At 43.5% G+C, this 20,326-nt stretch overlaps 1 protein-coding gene across 13 annotated transcripts in view; it reads left to right on the top strand.

The window, feature by feature from the left end:
• The window catches only part of LOC110489414 (trafficking protein particle complex subunit 9), a 304,212-nt gene that overhangs the window by 113,660 nt on the left and 170,226 nt on the right, over positions 1-20,326 (top strand). For 9 of the 13 annotated variants that reach the window (XR_016493584.1, XR_016493585.1, XR_016493583.1 and 6 more), the window contains one exon: positions 9,097-9,249. Coding sequence is in view for 6 of the 13 variants with exons in the window: in XM_090227935.1 (XP_090084061.1) it covers positions 9,097-9,249 (153 nt within the window). In the remaining 7 variants the exon portion in view is untranslated. Of the gene's footprint in view, positions 1-9,096; positions 9,270-20,326 lie in introns of all 13 variants that reach the window. The other 4 variants (XR_016493586.1, XR_016493587.1, XR_016493588.1 and 1 more) reach the window with 1 other exon arrangement.

Raw genomic sequence — 20,326 nt, forward strand, 5'->3', positions numbered from 1 at the left:
AATTACGTCTCCGTAATCTAGCATTGGTAGGATGGTCATCTGAATCAGGGTGCTGGGGTGAAAGAGGACCGACCACGATAGAGGAAACCAAGTCTAGATTTAACTTTAGCCTGCAGCTTTGGTATGTGCTGAGAGAAGGACAGTGTACCTTCTAGCCACTCCCAAGCACTTGTATGAGGTGACTACCTCAAGCTCTAAACCCTCAGGAGGTAGTAGTCACACCTGTGGGGAGAGGGGCATTCTTCTTACCAAACCACATGACCTTTGTTTTGGAGGTGTTCAGAACAAGGTTAAGGGCAGAGAAAGCTTTGTTGTAGAGCGTTTAACACAAAATCCGGGGAGGGGCCAGCTAAGTATAATACTGTATCATCTGCATATAAATGGATGAGAGAGCTTTCTACTGCCTGAGCTATGTTGTTGATGTAAATTAAGAGCGTGGGGCCTAGGATTGAGCCTTGGTGACACTGCACTCTTTGAGAGAGGTAGTTAGCAAACCAGGCCGAAGACCCCTCAGAGACACCAATCCTCCTTAGCCAGCCCACAAGAATAGAATGGTCTACTGTATCAAAATCTCTGGCCAAGTCAATTAAAAATGCAGCACCACATTGCTTAGAATGAATGGCAATGGTGACATCATTGAGGACATTTAAGGTTGCAGTTACACATCCATAACCTGAGCGGAAACCAAATTGCCTACCAGAGAGAGGACTATAGACATCTAGAAAGCCAGTCAGTTGATTATTATCACGTTTTTCCAACACTTTTGATGAACAGGGCAAAATGGATATATGCCTATAACAGTTTGGATCAGCTTGATCTCCCCCTTTAAATAAAGGACACACCGTGGCTGCCTTCCAAGCAATGGGAACCACGTCAGAGAGGAGAGACAGGTTAAAAAGGTCAGAGATAGGCTTGGAGATGATATGGGCTGCAACCCTAAAGAAGAAAGGGACTTTTTTAGTTTAAGGAGCTCATTTAGCACCTCAGACTCAGTGACAGCCTGCAGAGAGAAACTTTGTAGCATGGCAGGGGAATAGAGGGAGGAGGATCGGGGCTAGTCGCATTAGAAGGGGTGGGAGATCAGGAAATGTTGGACGGGCTATGAGGCATGGCTGTGTCAAATAGGAATTCGGACTTAATGAAGTGGTGATTAAAGAGCTCAGCCATTTGCTTCTTGTCAGTAACAACCACATCATCAACATTAAGGGACATGGGCAGCTGTGAGGAGGGTTTATTCTCCAGGTCTTTAACTGTTTTCCAGAACTTCTTGGGGTTAGACCCACAGAGAGAGAACTGCTCCTTAAAGTAACTAACTTTGGCCTTCCGGATAGCCTGAGTGCACGTATTTCTCATTTGCATGAACAAGAGCCTGTCAACCTGAGTATGCGTGTGCCGAGCCTTTCGCCAAATGCAATTCTTGAGGTGGAGTAACTGCAAGATCACAGTCGAACCAGTGGCTAAACCTGTTTCTAAGCGTCCAAGCGTCTTCGTCAGAGGGGATCAAGATGATTCTATACTGTTTTACAGAGGCCAATTCATGGAGGAATGCTTGCTCATTAAAGTTTTTTAGCAAGTATCTATGACAAATCAGGACAGGTCGTTTCACTGAGCAGCCATTACGAACACAGGCTGTAAAACAGTGATCACTAAGGATCCATACAGAAAACACCAGACTGATACAGTGCCTTGCGAAAGTATTCGGCCCCCTTGAACTTTGCGACCTTTTGCCACATTTTAGGCTTCAAACATAAAGATATAAAACTGTATTTTTTTGTGAAGAATCAACAACAAGTGGGACACAATCATGAAGTGGAACGACATTTATTGGATATTTCAAACTTTTTTAACAAATCAAAAACTGAAAAATTGGGCGTGCAAAATTATTAAGCCCCCTTAAGTTAATACTTTGTAGCGCCACCTTTTGCTGCGATTACAGCTGTAAGTCGCTTGGGGTATGTCTCTATCAGTTTTGCACATCGAGAGACTGAAATTTTTTCCCATTCCTCCTTGCAAAACAGCTCAAGCTCAGTGAGGTTGGATGGAGAGCATTTGTGAACAGCAGTTTTCAGTTCTTTCCACAGATTCTCGATTGGATTCAGGTCTGGACTTTGACTTGGCCATTCTAACACCTGGATATGTTTATTTTTGAACCATTCCATTGTAGATTTTGCTTTATGTTTTGGATCATTGTCTTGTTAGAAGACAAATCTCCGTCCCGGTCTCAGGTCTTTTGCAGACTCCATCAGGTTCTTCCAGAATGGTCCTGTATTTGGCTCCATCCATCTTCCCATCAATTTTAACCATCTTCCCTGTCCCTGCTGAAGAAAAGCAGGCCCAAACCATGATGCTGCCACCACCATGTTTGACAGTGGGGATGGTGTGTTCAGCTGTGTTGCTTTTACGCCAAACATAACGTTTTGCATTGTTGCCAAAAAGTTCAATTTTGGTTTCATCTGACCAGAGCACCTTCTTCCACATGTTTGGTGTGTCTCCCAGGTAGCTTGTGGCAAACTTTAAACAACACTTTTTATGGATATCTTTAAGAAATGGCTTTCTTCTTGCCACTCTTCCATAAAGGCCAGATTTGTGCAATATACGACTGATTGTTGTCCTATGGACAGAGTCTCCCACCTCAGCTGTAGATCTCTGCAGTTCATCCAGAGTGATCATGGGCCTCTTGGCTGCATCTCTGATCAGTCTTCTCCTTGTATGAGCTGAAAGTTTTGAGGGACGGCCAGGTCTTGGTAGATTTGCAGTGGTCTGATACTCCTTCCATTTCAATATTATCGCTTGCACAGTGCTCCTTGGGATGTTTAAAGCTTGGGAAATCTTTTTGTATCCAAATCCGGCTTTAAACTTCTTCACAACAGTATCTCGGACCTGCCTGGTGTGTTGCTTGTTCTTCATGATGCTCTCTGCGCTTTTAACGGACCTCTGAGACTATTACTTCCGGCGCCGACAGAGATGGCCGCCTCGCTTCGCGTTCCTAGGAAACTATGCAGTTTTTTTGTTTTTTTACGTGTTATTTCTTACATTAGTACCCCAGGTCATCTTAGGTTTCATTACATACAGTCGAAAAGAACTACTGAATATAAGATCAGCATCAACTCACCATCAGTACGACCAAGAATATGTTTTTCGCGACGCGGATCCTGTGTTCTGCCTTACAAACAGGACAACGGAGTGGATCCTATGCAGCGACCCAAAAAAACGACTCCGAAAGAGAGGGAAACGAGGCGGTCTTCTGGTCAGACTCCGGAGACGGGCACAGCGCGCACCACTCCCTAGCATTCTTCTTGCCAATGTCCAGTCTCTTGACAACAAGGTTGATGAAATCCGAGCAAGGGTAGCATTCCAGAGGGACATCAGAGACTGTAACGTCCTTTGCTTCACTGAAACATGGCTCACTGGAGAGACGCTATCCGAAGCGGTGCAGCCAACGGGTTTCTCCACACATCGCGCTGACAGAAACAAACATCTTTCTGGGAAGAAGAGGGGCGGGGGCGTATGCCTCATGGCCAACGTGACATGGTGTGATGAAAGAAACATACAGGAACTCAAATCCTTCTGTTCACCTGATTTAGAATTCCTCACAATCAAATGTAGACCGCATTATCTACCAAGAGAATTCTCTTCGATTATAATCACAGCCGTATATATCCCCCCCCAAGCAGACACATCGATGGCTCTGAACGAACTTTATTTAACTCTTTGCAAACTGGAAACAATTTATCCGGAGGCTGCATTCATTGTAGCTGGGGATTTTAACAAGGCTAATCTGAAAACAAGACTCCCCAAATTTTATCAGCATATCGATTGCGCAACCAGGGGAGGAAAGACCTTGGATCATTGTTACTCTAACTTCCGCGACGCATATAAGGCCCTGCCCCGCCCCCCTTTCGGAAAAGCTGACCACGACTCCATTTTGTTGATCCCTGCCTACAGACAGAAACTAAAACAAGAGGCTCCCGCGCTGAGGTCTGTCCAACGCTGGTCCGACCAAGCTGACTCCACACTCCAAGACTGCTTCCATCACGTGGACTGGGAGATGTTTCGTATTGCGTCAGATAACAACATTGACGAATACGCTGATTCGGTGTGCGAGTTCATTAGAACTTGCGTTGAAGATGTCGTTCCCATAGCAACGATTAAAACATTTCCTAACCAGAAACCGTGGATTGATGGCAGCATTCGTGTGAAACTGAAAGCGCGAACCACCACTGCTTTTAATCAGGGCAAGGTGTCTGGTAACATGACCGAATACAAACAGTGCAGCTATTCCCTCCGCAAGGCTATCAAACAAGCTAAGCGCCAGTACAGAGACAAAGTAGAATCTCAATTCAACGGCTCAGACACAAGAGGCATGTGGCAGGGTCTACAGTCAATCACGGACTACAGGAAGAAATCCAGCCCAGTCACGGACCAGGATGTCTTGCTCCCAGGCAGACTAAATAACTTTTTTGCCCGCTTTGAGGACAATACAGTGCCACTGACACGGCCTGCAACGAAAACATGCGGTCTCTCCTTCACTGCAGCCGAGGTGAGTAAGACACCCATGACTGCGTGGCCACGCACGCCTCCAACTCAATCATCAAGTTTGCGGACGACACAACAGTGGTAGGCTTGATTACCAACAACGATGAGACGGCCTACAGGGAGGAGGTGAGGGCCCTCGGAGTGTGGTGTCAGGAAAATAACCTCACACTCAACGTCAACAAAACTAAGGAGATGATTGTGGACTTCAGGAAACAGCAGAGGGAACACCCCCCTATCCACATCGATGGAACAGTAGTGGAGAGGGTAGCAAGTTTTAAGTTCCTCGGCATACACATCACAGACAAACTGAATTGGTCCACTCACACAGACAGCATCGTGAAGAAGGCGCAGCAGCGCCTCTTCAACCTCAGGAGGCTGAAGAAATTCGGCTTGTCACCAAAAGCACTCACAAACTTCTACAGATGCACAATCGAGAGCATCCTGGCGGGCTGTATCACCGCCTGGTATGGCAACTGCACCGCCCTCAACCGTAAGGCTCTCCAGAGGGTAGTGAGGTCTGCACAACGCATCACCGGGGGCAAACTACCTGCCCTCCAGGACACCTACACCACCCGATGTCACAGGAAGGCCATAAAGATCATCAAGGACATCAACCACCCGAGCCACTGCCTGTTCACCCCGCTATCATCCAGAAGGCGAGGTCAGTACAGGTGCATCAAAGCTGGGACTGAGAGACTGAAAAACAGCTTCTATCTCAAGGCCATCAGACTGTTAAACAGCCACCACTAACACTGACACTGACTCAACTCCAGCCACTTTAATAATGGGAATTGATGGGAAATGACGTAAATATATCACTAGCCACTTTAAACAATGCTACCTTATATAAATGTTACTTACCCTACATTATTCATCTCATATGCATACGTATATACTGTACTCTATATCATCGACGGTATCCTTATGTAATACATGTATCACTAGCCACTTTATACTATACTATGCCACTTTGTTTACATACTCATCTCATTTGTACATACTGTACTCGATACCATCTACTGTATCTTGCCTATGCTGCTCTGTACCATCACTCATTCATATATCCTTATGTACATATTCTTTATCCCCTTACACTGTGTACAAGACAGTAGTTTTGGAATTGTTAGTTAGATTACTTGTTATTACTGCATTGTCGGAACTAGAAGCACAAGCATTTCGCTACACTCGCACTAACATCTGCTAACCATGTGTATGTGACAAATAAAATTTGATTTGATTTGATTTGATCACAGTGCAGGTGCATTTATACGGAGACTTGATTACACACAGGTGGATTGTATTTATCATCATTAGTCATTTAGGTCAACATTGGATCATTCAGAGATCCTCACTGAACTTCTGGAGAGAGTTTGCTGCACTGAATAATTTTGCACGCCCAATTTTTCAGTTTTTGATTTGTTAAAAAAGTATGAAATATCCAATAAATGTCGTTCCACTTCATGATTGTGTCCCACTTGTTGTTGATTCTTCACAAAAAAATACAGTTTTATATCTTTATGTTTGAAGCTTGAAATGTGGCAAAAGGTCGCAAAGTTCAAGGGGGCACTTTCGCAAGGCACTGTACCTTTCAGGATTATTTGTGAGGATTACATCAAGGAGAGCAGCCTTTTCTGGGTGTTTGGAATCATACCTTGTGGAATTGGTAATCATCTGAGAAAGATTTCGGGACTCCAATTGCTTCAGGACTTGGTCAGGTGTTTACTTAAAAAAACGTTTTTTTAACCTTTATTCAGACAGTGTAAGTGGCCAGTAGAGAGCTTAGGGCAGGTTGGGTACAGGCCGGTGCTGATGGAGGACGATAGCACCCAGCAACAGTCAACAAAGGGCTATTTAAAAGTTGAATGCTTAAAACCAGCAAATCAAATTGTTTGGGGACAGACTTGGTGGAGACAACCGAGCACTGAAGGTGATCCTTGGTAAAGATTGCCACTCCCCCACCTTTGGAAGGTCTGTCTTACCGAAAAAGGTTATAACCTGAAAAGTTATCAGTATTCAACACACTCTTCCTTAACCACGTCTCAGTCATGACCAACACATCTGGATTGGAGCTGTGACCCCACACTTTCAATTGATCCATTTTAGGTAATACGCTTCTAGTGATAACATGCTGAAAACCCAGGCTTTTATTAAGAGAGCAGAAATCAGTGAAGCAGATATCATAGCACAAGTCAGAATTGTGACTAGCAACAGTAGTTGGGCCAGGGTGTACATGCACATTTCCAGATATCATCAGCAGTAATACAATCAAGGTACGGCGGAAGGTCAGTCAATCCGGAAAATGTCAAGAACTTCGAAAGTTTCTTCAAGTGCGGTCGCAAAAACCATCAAGCACTTTAATGAAACTGGTTCTCAGGAGGACCGCCATAGGAAAGGAAGACCCAGAGTTACCTCTGCTACAGATAAGTTCATTAGAGTTACCAGCCTCAGAAATTGCAGCCCAAATAAATGCTTCACAGTTCAAGTAACAGACACATCTCAACATCAACTGTTCAGAGGAGACTGTTTGAATCAGGCCTTCATGGTTGAATTGCTGCAAAGAAACCACTACTAAAGGACACAATAAGAAGAAGAGACTTGCTTGGGCCAAGAGACACGAGCAATGGACATTAGACTGGGGGAAATCTGTCCTTTAGTCTGATGAGTCCAAATTTGAGATTTTTGGTTCTTACCGCCTTGTCTTTGTGAGACGCAGAGAAGGTGTACGGATGATCTCTGCATGTGTGGTTTCCACCGTGAAGCATGAAGGAGGAGGTGTGGGGGGTGCTTTGCTGGTGACACTGTCAGTGATTTATTTAGAATTCAAGGCACACTTAACCAGCATGGCTACCACAGCATTCTGCAGCGATGCACCATCCCATCTGGTTTGCGCTTAGTGGGACTATCACTTTTTTTTTTCAACAGGACAATGATCTAACACACCTTCAGGCTGTGTACGGGCTATTTGACCAAGGAGGGGAGTGATGGAGTGCTGCATCAGATGACCTGGCCTCCAGAATAACCCGACCTCAACCCAGTTGAGATGGTTTGGGATGAGATGGACCTCAGAGTGAAGGAAAAGCAGCCAGCAAGTGCTCAGCATATGAGAGAACTCCTTCAAGACTGTTGGAAAAGCATATGTGGGAAAAGACTGTTGGAAAAAGACTGTTGGAAAAGCATTCCAGGTGAAGCTGGTTGAGAGAATGCCAAGAATGTACAAAGCTATCATCAAGGCAAAGGGTGGCTACTTTGAAGAAGCTCATATTTTAATTTGTTTAACACTTTTTTGGTTACCTCATGATTCCAAATGTGTTATTTCATATTTGTGATGTCTTCACTATTATTCTACAATGTAAAAAATGTATCCTTTATTTTATGAAAAAATAAAGGATAACCCTTGAATGAGTAGTTGTGTCCAAAAATACAATGATTATAACAGGGAGAGAGCGAGAACTAGGAAAAGAAAGACGGGAAGATGAACAGGAGATATAAAGAGAGAGAGAGAGAGTAAAATAAGCAAGACTGCTTTGGTTAGCACATTATTACCAGCCTGTTGCTTTGAACCCAGCAGGAGCTGCAAGTGCACCTGTCTCACACACCTGTTTAAGACAAAGCCACATGGGCTGTTCAGTTGATGTATCATTAATTTGTTGTTCTTTTCCCTCCATCCAGTCTGGTTCAAGTGGCAACAGCTGACTCACCCGTCAGGCTCAGGTGGCTGTAGGGTTTAACGTTTAATATAAATCAGTCTATTTAGTCACACAACAATACCCACACGGAATGATGCAATGCTATCGTTGAGTGATGATAGTTGGCTGACCTGCCAACCAACAACCGGCAGCCATTAACCTTTCACCCTGGTGTGTAATAGTATCAGCCTCAAAACATCAGTTGAACAGGTTTACACTTTGATGATGTCGGCAGACACACACACACAGAATTGGATGACCTCAATAATATGTAACTAATAATATCAAACTTCTCGTCTCGATGCTGACCGTGCCAACAGAGCATTCAACTCTAGATGGTTCTTTGTCAATAGTTAAATGCTTACAAATGCAGAACAGATTTCATTTCAGTTACCTGTTGGTACAAACACTGGAGATGGCGTCCTGCTTATTTCCTGGTATTTTTGACCCTGTGCTGTCGTGTTTTGCTCATTCCACTGTCATGCTCTGCCAAGTTCCAACCTGACTTGAAAGTTCCTCCTCAGCATGATGTTTTCTGATTCATTTTCCCTTCGGTGCACAACTGAACATCATGTTTGTTGTTTTGGGAGAGAGGCGTCTTCTCCTCTCCTCCTTACTCTTTCAACAACACAGTCCTTGTTTCTGTGGCGAAGTTGGGACAGTTTAGACGTGTGTTGAGAAGGGTAGCTGTATACTGTCACTGCCTGTCTTTAAATCAGTATTGACTACCTCCGCGAGGTTGTCCTGAGATTTAGAGTATAATGCTTCATTACATCTCTGCCTCTCTCTCTCTTTAACGGAACGTTTTCTCTCTATCTGAAGGTTTTCTCTGTACACTACTTTATTCATTGTCTTGTTGTATTGTTTCCTACAGAGAAGCTGTTTGGAGAGTTCCTGAGCTGGGACCTAGAGGAGGCTGTGTCTCAGCTGCCTCTGAAGCCAGGCCAGTCTGTCACCCTCACTGTTAACGTCAAAGTCAGACTGGACTTCTCTGGAGGAGAGAACCTGCTACAGGACCTCAACGACGGTGAGTGGTTGAAATTCCAGGTGAGCCCCAAAGGTCTCCTAATCAAAATGATCCAGGCGCTCTGCGACCAACTTTGTCAATAGAACCTAAACTCTTTTAGACAGGAGACAACATACATGGATTACCAGCACCCCCACACTCCACAACAGTGGTGTTCCCAATATAGCACCATTCTATTGGTTTTGGGTTTTGCCTTTCTGGAAAGCATTGGGTTCCCAGCTGCATGGCCACATAGCACTGGTTAAACATGTACTGGATGCAGAGTTGAGTCTCTGTGTACTGCCCTCACCCAGTAGCTGAGTGTTCCAGAGAGGTGTTGAGACTGAGGTTCGTTATCTCATCAAACATTTAACAGACATAACCATGCAAACAGCGGACTTCAGCCCTAACTCCTCTCTCTGCCTCCCTCATGTCCTTTCTCTGTCTCCCACTCTCTCTGTACTCTTTCTCCTATGCGATGTGCTAGTGCATACATGAGAAGAGACTAGAGGAGAATAGAACTGAACTGACATGTTTAACTTAGCGGCCCATGCCTCGCTCTCTCACTCGCTCTCTCACTCGCTCTCTCTCTCACTCGCTCTCTCACTCGCTCTCTCACTCGCTCTCTCTCTCTCGCTCTCTCGCTCTCTCGCTCTCTCGCTCTCTCGCTCTCTCGCTCTCTCGCTCTCTCGCTCTCTCGCTCTCTCGCTCTCTCGCTCTCTCTCTCTCTGTCTGCCCCTCTCTATCTTTGAGGCTATTTAACAGATACTCTTTAAAGTTTTAATTAGCGTAGCAGTAATCATGGCCCCTGAATGACAGAGATAAGGCAAACAGTGCTTCCTTAAACAACAAACCCCTGAAACCCTTGTGTATTTTGTTGGTGACATTCTGGACCGACTCTATGTTCTGCTGTAACTGGCTGGATCTTATCTGCTACTCCCAAGTCTTAATATGTAGTTATTTCTCGGTAATGCATTAATACGGTTACTGCTGAGGCTTATTAGTGTTATTAATGTTTAGCACAGTTTAGTGGTGCTCGGAGCTGTGGGTTGATTTGAGTATTGCACCTTGCACTAATTCACTGCAAACTATTGAAAGAACAATGTGGCATAATATATCTTAAAGACGTCCTTTTCTGGTTATATTCATGTAGTTCACTGGTTTTGTGGTTGAGAAGACTTCATAGACCCCACATTACAACCAAACGGTCTCTGTTGCTACGAGGTCAATCTGTCTTCATGACAACAGCAGGGCGTCTTGGGAAAGACCTCATACTGTAATAGGCTAAATATCTTCTTCCTTTCGTCCTCAAGTGATAACCCCTCAGAAATGGTTTTGAGGCATTCAGTGCTGTTTCCATTAATATTGACCCCATCCAGCCTGAAGGTGCATGTATAAAACAGACTCTTGGCCCTGTGTGGGAATTGAATTGATCCTTCACCACTGAGCTGCATGTTTGGCGTGGGGATAAGCATCAACCGCTAGCGGATCTCTCCCTCCCGCCGGCTCTCTCTCTCTCGCTCCATATCTCTCTCTCGCTCCATATCTCTCTCTCCCTGTCCCTACCTCTCTCTCCCTCTTTCCCTCTCTCCCACCCTCCCTCTACCCCCTCTTTGTAGGATAATTAATGGCAGCTCGTGGCATGCATAGTGTGTCAGAAGCATTCTGATCTGAAATACTCTTATCTTTCTTGCGTGCGCGAAACTCTCTCACACTCTCGCACTCTCTTTCTTGTCAAATAAAATAAAATTGTGTTTCTCATGTGTGCCGAATACAACAGGTGTAGTAGACCTTACAGTGAAATGCTTACTCACAAGCCCTTAACCAACAATGAAGATTTAAGAAAAATACCTACATGCAAGTAGTCTGGTAATCACAATATAGTAATTACAATATAGCAAATTAACACTGGAGTGATAGATGTGCAGATGATGATGTGCAAGTAGAAACACTGGTGTGCAGGAGAGCAGAAAAGTAAATAAAAACAATATGGGGATGAGGTAGGTAGATTGGGTGGCCTATTTACAGCTGCACCGATCAGTTAGCTGCTCAGATAGCTGATGTTTAAAGTTAGTGAGTGAAATATAATTTTTTTATTTTACCTTTATTTAACTAGGCAAGTCAGTTAAGAACAAATTCTTATTTTCAATGACGGCCTAGGAACAGTGGGTTAACTGCCTGTACAGGGGCAAAACGACAGATTTATACCTTGTCAGCTCGGGGATTTGAACTGAAGTCATAAGTCTCCAGCTTCAGTGATTTTTGCAATTCGTTCCAGTCATTGGCAGCAGAGAACTGGAAGGAAAGGCGGCCAAAGGAGGTGTTGGCTTTGGGGATGACCAGTGAGATATACTTGCTGGAGCGCGTGCTACGGGTGGGAGTTGTCACCAGTGAGCTGAGATAAGGCGGAGCTTTACTTAGCATAGACTTATAGATTACCTGGAGCCAGTGGGTCTGGCGACGAATAGGTAGCGAGGGCCAGCCGACTAGAGCTTACAGGTCGCAGTGGTGGGTGGTATATGGGGCTTTGGTGATAAAACGGATAGCACTGTGATAGACTGCATCCAGTTTGCTGAGTAGAGTGTTGGAGGCTATTTTGTAAATGACATCGTCGAGGATCGGTAGGATAGTTAGTTTTACAAGGGTATGTTTGGCGGCGTGAGTAAAGGAGGCTTTGTTGCGAAATAGGAAGCCGATTCTGGATTGGAGATGTTTAACATGAGTCTGGAAGGAGAGTTTACAGTCTAGCCAGACGCATAGGTAGTTGTCCACATATTCTAAGTCAGAACCGTCCAGAGTTGTGATCCAGAGTCCAGATCTAGCTTTTTATCTGAGAAAAGTAGGCTACACCGAAAAGTAGCGGAGAAATTACCTTTTTGTGAATTCTCATCCGAGTGGAGAAGTGCAAATGAAGCACAACATTTCTCTGATGCTGAGTAGAAATTACAATAAGAAGCATTTTAGACCTGCATTTATAAAATGCAGCGAAATATTCTGCGTTAACGCAAACCTAAGTTTAACCTGCTAGTTATCTAACTAAGCGGCTGAATTAATAAGCTGACAGGACTTCATATTGTGTTAGCTTTCTGCCATGTTTGAGAGGTCAGAGCCCTTTGGATGAGTTATTGACTTTGATTTCTTTGAGTTTTTTCTCCTCTCCGTTATTGGCCCGTCTGCTCCTCCCCTGTTTTCTCCTGAGCACAGCAGGCAGGCAGGCCTGTTGCCTTAGCGAATCCAGACTCCACACAGACACAGCGTGTACACATGCTGCTCCAAAGCCAGTACTGTTCTTCCTTCAGACAAGCATGCATCAAAACTTTGTTCATTTGCACAATGTCTCTCGTTCACATTCACTTGTAAATAATAACATAAATAAAAAATAACATAAAAAAGGAGAACTTTATGAACTGGATGGCCTGTCTGTGCAGTTTGTTTATTTTCATGTGGTGAAAATGTGATTATTTGAATGATGGATGGAGTGGAGAGATTCTTCTCCCCTCCACCCCTCGCTGCTCCAAACCTTGATTTACACTGAGTGTCCAAAACATTAGGAACTCCTAATATTGAGTTGCACCCCCTTTTGCCATCAAAACACCCACAATTTGTCCGTGCATGGACTCTACAAGGTGTCAGGCATTCCACAGGGATACTGGCCCATGTTGACTCCAATGGTTCCTATAGGTGTGTCAAGTTGGCTGGATGTTCTTTGGGTGGTGGACCATTCTTGATATACACAGGAAACTGTTGAGCGTGAAAAACCAAGCAGCGTTGCAGTTCTTGACACAAACCAGTGTGCCTGGCACCTACTACCATACTCCGTTCAAAGGCACTTAAATATTTTGTCTTGCCCATTCACCCTCTGAATGGCACACATACAAATCTATGACTCAAGGCTTTAAAATCCTTCTTTAACCTGTCTCCTTCCCTTCATCTACATTGATTGAAGTGGATTTAACAAGGGACCTGGTCAGTCTGTGGAAAGAGTATGTTTGTACACTCAGTGTATGTAGTCCATAGTACATACGGAGGTACTCCAAACATAACTGATCTTAAAAATCTATCACCCATGTATTGTAGGCAAGGTGTAGGAAGACTGCTGGCTCACCTACTTTCCAGACCACAAACCTGCAAAGGACCACTTTACCCTCGGCCGTCCCCTTTTAACTGCTTCCAAATCAAATCTAAGTGTGTTTGTCACGTGCGCCGAATACAACAGGTGTAGTAGACCTTACAGTGAAATGCTTACTTAAAGGCTCTTAACCAATAGTGCGAAAAAAAGGTATGTGTGTGTGTGTAGGTAAGTAAAGAAATAAAACAACAGTAAAAAGACATTTGAAAATAACAGTATCAAGGCTATATACAAACACCTGTTAGTCAGGCTTATTGAGGTAGTATGTACATGTAGATATGGTTAAAGTGACTATGCCTATATGATGAACAGAGAGTAGCAGGTAGTGATGAACACAATGCAGATAGCCCGGTTAGCCAATGTGCGGGAGCACTGGTTGGTCGAGGCCAATTGAGGTAGTATGTACATGAATGTATAGTTAAAGTTACTATGCAGCAGTGTAAAAAGAGGGGTTGGGTTGGGGGGGGCACACAATGTAAATAGTCTGGGTGGCCATTTGATTACCTGTTCAGGAGTCTTATAGCTTGGGGGTAAAAACTGTTGAGAAGCCTTTTTGTCCAAGACTTGGCACTCCGGTACCGCTTGCCATGCAGTAGTAGAGAGACCTCTTAGAGAGAGACACCATGACCTCAGCCCTTACACACATTTTTTGTAAAGCACATGAGAAGAACAAGATGTAATTTCCCTCTGATCTTGGTTTGAAAAGAAAGAGAGGAAAGGGGCTGCTGAGAGAGAAGGGGTCCATTTAACCAAACTAAAGGACTATCGCCCCCTAGCACTCACATCTGTCATCATATCACCTTTACCTTACCTGACACCCTAGACCCACTTCAATTTGCATACCGCCCCAATAGATCTACAGGCAATGCAATCGGCATCGCACTGCACACTGCCCTAACTCATCTGGATAAGAGGATGTATGTAAGAATGCTGTTCATTCACTATAACTCAGCATTCAACACCATAGTACACTCCAAGCTCATCATTAAACTCAGGTCCTGGGTCTGAACCCGCCCTGTGCAACTGGGTCCTGGACTTCTTGACGGGCCGCCCCCAGCTGGTGAAGGTAGGAAACAACATCTCCACTTCGCTAATCTTCAACACAGGGGACCCACAAGGGTGCGTGCTCAGCCCCCTCCTGTACTCCCTGTTCACCCATGACTGTGTGGCCAGGCCGCCTCAAACTCAATAAACTTTGCAGACAACACAACAGTAGTAGACCTAATTACCAACAATGATGAGACAGCCAAAAGGGAGAAAGGTGAGGGCCCTGGTGGAGTGGCGCCAGGAAAATAACCTCTCCCTCAACGGGCTCTAAAGAGGGTGGTGCAGCCTGTTCACCCCGCTACCATCCAGAAGGAGAGGTCAGTACAGGTGTATCAAAGATGGGACCGAGAGACTGAAAAACAGCTTCTGTTTCAAGGCCATCAGACTGTTAAACAGCCATCACTAGCCGACTACCACCCGGTTACTCAATCCTGCTGCCATATAGACATGGAATCACTGGTCACTTTAAAAATGTTTACATCCTGCTTTACTCATTTCCTATGTATGTACTGCATTCTATTCTACTGCATTTTAGTCAGTGCCAATCCGACATTGCTCGTCCTGATATTTATGTATTTCATAATTCCATTATTTTACTTTTAGATTTCTGTGTATTGTTGTGAATTATTAAATGCTACTGCACTGTTGAAGCTAGAAACATAAGCATTTCGAAACACCGGCAATAACATCTGCTAAAAATGTGACCAATAAAATGTGCATTTTTTCAATCATTGATTCACACCTAGACCAGTTTATCCCTCTCATTGAGTCCAGAGGGGTACGACAAAGCCAGATCAATGAGTTAGCCAGCTAACTTTGATAAACGGCAGGGGTCAGGTAGCCTAGTCAGGTAGCCTAAAATAATAAAGGAACATTTCAAATAAAATATACTAGTCAAAAGTTAGTTTTTTCTTTATTTTTACCCAACTTTTCTACATTGTAGAATAATAGTGAATACATCAAAACTATGAAATAACACATATGGAATCATGTAGTAACCAAGAAAGTGTTAAACTAATCAATTTATATTTGAGATTCTTCAAAGTAGCACACTCTTGGCATTCTCTCAACCAGCTTCATGAGGTAGTCACCTGGAATGCATTTAAATTAACAGGTGTGCCTTGTTAAAAGTTAATGTGTAGATTTTATTTCCTCAATGTGTTATACAGAAGATAGCCCTATTTGGTAAAAGTCCATATTATGGCAAAAACAGGACTGCCATAGTTACTTCTGCTGCAGAGGATAACTTCATTAGAGTTACCAGCTGCAAAAATTGCAGCCCAAATAAATGCTTCACAGAGTTCAAGTAACAGACACATCTCAGCATCAACTGTTCAGAGGAGGCTGCGTGAATCAGGCCTTCATGGTCGAATTGCTGCAAAGAAACCACTACTAAAGGACACCAATAATAATAAGAAACTTGCTTGGGCCAAGAAACACAAGCAATGGACATTATACTGGTCAAAATCCTTAGGTCTGATGAGTCTTTGAGATTTTTGGTTTCCAACCGCCGTATCTTTGTGAGACATAGAGTAGGTGTACGGATTATCTCTGCATGTGTGGTTCCCACCGTGAAGCATGGAGGAGGAGGTATGATGGTGTGGAGGTGCTTTGCTGGTGACACTGTCAGTGATTTATTTAGAATTCAAGGCACACTTAACCAGCATGGCTACCACAGCATTCTGCAGCGATACGCCATCCCAGCTGGTTTGCGTTTAGTGGGACTATTATTTATTTTCAACAGGACAATGACCCAACACTCCTCCAGGGTGTGTAATGGCTATTTGACCAAGGAGAGTGATGGAGTGCTGCATCAGATGACCTGGCCTCCACAATCACCCGACCTCAACCCAATTGAGATGGTTTGGGATGAGTTGGACCACAGAGTGAAGAAAAAGCAGCCAGCAAGTGCTCAGCATATGTGGGAAAAGACTGTTGGAAAAAGACTGTTGGAAAAGCATTCCAGGTGAAGCTGGTTGAGAGAATGCCAAGAGTGTGCAAAGCGGTCATCAAGACAAAGAGTGGCTACTTTGAAGAATCTCAAATATAAAATATATTTTTATTTGTTTAACACTTCCTCAGGATTCCATGTGTTATTTCATAGTTTTTATGTCTTCACCATAATTATACAATTTAGAAAATAGTGAAAATATATAAAAACCCTTGAATGAGTAGGTGTGTCCAAACTTTTGGCTGGAAATGATGCAGACATTTACATTGATGGAAGCTACAATCTATTTGGAATATGAAAACTCATCTACCCTCTAAAAAAAAATAAGAAAAAAATAAGATATTCATGCTTCACCTATACTGCCATACCAAGCAGTAACTGCTCATTTGATCGAAAATTAGTTCATGTCATTGTTGCAACAGAAAATACATGCTAAATCACGTGGACAAGTATTCTGCCTCTATTGTATTGTGTTTTGGAGGAAATGTGGTCTTGTTAGCAGTAACTACATAAAGTTACTGTGAAACCAAGGTAAATAAAATACATTTTTCTCAGTTCCATGCTGAGAAAAAGGCAGTTACTGCCTTTTTGCTTGGTAGGGCAGAATAGAGCTTTCCATAAGTTCTACTAAACCTGTGTTTACCACAGACCTTAATTTCTGTGTTTATCCCCCCCAAAACATTCATTTCCCTATAGGCTTTGGCCATTTTAGCAAAGGCAGAGTTAATGCCTACAAAACAAGATGCCATTACTATTCCTCTCTCTTCCTCTATAATTTAGGAGACACCGTTGCACAAACAACATACTGATTCATGCCTACACCAGCACTGGTATCAGGCTGTAGTAGAGGGAGAGAGGCGACTGAAGTGGCGAACTGAGTAAACTATAACAATACGCCGTTCGGACGCGTGTAATGTCACGTAGAAGGTAGAAGGTCAAGTAAAAACCTAAACGGGTCCGTGCATTAATACTGGTATATTGTAAAATAAGGTAGCCATACTTTGTGATAAGCATTAACAGCTAGCGTCTCTCGCTCTCTCCCCTCTCACACTCGCTCTGCATTGATATTATATATTTTGTGTGTCCATCATCTCGTTTGAGAGTGATACTCTTTTATCTGTTTCTCATACCGTAAAATGTACTTGAAATAATTCCTTGACGTTTGAGATGGGTATTTGGAACTGATTTGCAGATAAAATGACTAAAATAAGGTAATTATTTGAATGATGGATGGATTGGAGTGATCCTTCTCCTCCCACTGCTCCAAACCTTGATACAGTATATGTGAAGTCAAATAAACTGGCCTCTGTGTGTATAAAGAACGTGTCACATTGATTGGCTCCAATCTATGTCTACGTGACCTTGCAAATCAACTCTTCATTTTTGGGCCTGGCTCAGGCACAATATGCCATTTCCTTTGTTCTTGGTTTGAAAGAAAGAGAGGAGTGGCCAATGAGACAGAGCCATTGAGAACATTGTGTTTCAGAGGAGCCGAGACAACACGCGCAAACACATTGACACACCGACCGGGACAGGCTGAAGACATAACATAACTCAGTGTCTGATGGGATTGATGTCATCACACATAGACTAATGGGTTGTAGTTTACAGCAGACATGATTGGTTTCGATGGTGTGAGCACCATACTAAATTACACCGTGTCTGGGTCCTGCTTTTAATGCTGCTGTTCTCTTTGTGTGTGTGTGTGTGTGTGTGTGTGTGTGTGTGTGTGTGTGTGTGTGTGTGTGTGTGCGAGCACGCACGTGTGTGTGTTTTATGTTATGTAAGCTCAGTTAGTAAGAGCGTGGCACTAGCAATATCATGGTTGTGGGTAGGACTGTGATGATTATGGGATTTTGAGAGACCATTCACTGTCATGCAAATAGGGCATTGGGCCACCACGAGCCAGAAGACCTTCAATGCACCTTGGCATAGTTTTGCCAAGTGTCTGAAACTCTGTTGAAAGGATGTGACACTATTCTTCCGCAAGAAATTCCATCATTTGGTGTTTTGTTGATGTCGGTGGAAAATGCTAAGGCGCCGCTCCAGAATCTCCCATAAGTGTTGAATTGGGTTGAGATCTGGTGACTGAGACGGCCATGGCATATGGTTTACCTTATTTTAATGCTCATCAAACCATTCAGAGACCACTCATGGGGAGTGCGGGCATTGTCATCCAATGGGGGCATAGACATGGTATGTTAATTGCCTAATTAACTCAGGAACTACACCTGTGTGGAAGCACCTGCTTTCAATGTACTTTGTATCTGTAATTTACTCGTGTCTCCATTATTTTGACATAGCCTTGTCCCACCAACATATTTTTCTGCATAAGATCCCGTTGCATGATTTTCTTCCCAACAGCCAAATTAGCAGAATAATACGTTACTCTGCAGCAGATATAAAATGCCCTTGACAGGGCTCCAGACTAACATCCTCCCCAGCCCATGATTTGGTCGCACAATTTTTTTCCCCGCTGAGTCATGCAATAGAATACATTTGTTATCATTCACCTTCTAAAGTCGTTTTCTGTGCTTTAGACTGTTTAATACAGTGCCTTGCGAAAGTATTCGGCCCCCTTGAACTTTGTGACCTTTTGCCACATTTCAGGCTTCAAACATAAAGATATAAAACTGTATTTTTTGTGAAGAATCAACAACAAGTGGGACACAATCATGAAGTGGAACGACATTTATTGGATATTTCTTTACTTTTTTAACAAATCAAAAACTGAAAAATTGTGCGTGCAAAATTATTCAGCCCCTTTACTTTCAGTGCAGCAAACTCTCTCCAGAAGTTCAGTGAGGATCTCTGAATGATCCAATGTTGACCTAAATGACTAATGATGATACATACAATCCACCTGTGTGTAATCAAGTCTCCGTATAAATGCACCTGCACTGTGATAGTCTCAGAGGTCCGTTAAAAGCGCAGAGAGCATCATGAAGAACAAGGAACACACCAGGCAGGTCCGAGATACTGTTGTGAAGAAGTTTAAAGCCGGATTTGGATACAAAAATATTTCCCAAGCTTTAAACATCCCAAAGAGCACTGTGCAAGCGATAATATTGCAATGGAAGGAGTATCAGACCACTGCAAATCTACCAAGACCTGGCCGTCCCTCTAAACTTTCAGCTCATACAAGGAGAAGACTGATCAGAGATGCAGCCAAGAGGCCCATGATCACTCTGGATGAACTGCAGAGATCTACAGCTGAGGTGGGAGACTCTGTCCATAGGACAACAATCAGTCGTATATTGCACAAATCTGGCCTTTATGGAAGAGTGGCAAGAAGAAAGCCATTTCTTAAAGATATCCATAAAAAGTGTTGTTTAAAGTTTGCCACAAGCCACCTGGGAGACACACCAAACATGTGGAAGAAGGTGCTCTGGTCAGATGAAACCAAAATTGAACTTTTTGGCAACAATGCAAAACGTTATGTTTGGCGTAAAAGCAACACAGCTGAACACACCATCCCCACTGTCAAACATGGTGGTGGCAGCATCATGGTTTGGGCCTGCTTTTCTTCAGCAGGGACAGGGAAGATGGTTAAAATTGATGGGAAGATGGATGGAGCCAAATACAGGACCATTCTGGAAGAAAACCTGATGGAGTCTACAAAAGACCTGAGACTGGGACGGAGATTTGTCTTCCAACAAGACAATGATCCAAAACATTAAGCAAAATCTACAATGGAATGGTTCAAAAATAAACATATCCAGGTGTTAGAATGTCCAAGTCAAAGTCCAGACCTGAATCCAATCGAGAATCTGTGGAAAGAACTGAAAACTGCTGTTCACAAATGCTCTCCATCCAACCTCACTGAGCTCGAGCTGTTTTGCAAGGAAAAAATGTCAGTCTCTCGATGTGCAAAACTGATAGAGACATACCCCAAGCGACTTGCAGCTGTAATTGCAGCAAAAGGTGGCGCTACAAAGTATTAACTTAAGGGGGCTGAATAATTTTGCACG

This window comes from Oncorhynchus mykiss, chromosome 30 (genome assembly GCF_057628025.1).
Source record: "Oncorhynchus mykiss isolate SJ-2025 chromosome 30, ASM5762802v1, whole genome shotgun sequence".
NCBI classification, from domain to species: Eukaryota; Metazoa; Chordata; class Actinopteri; order Salmoniformes; family Salmonidae; genus Oncorhynchus; species Oncorhynchus mykiss.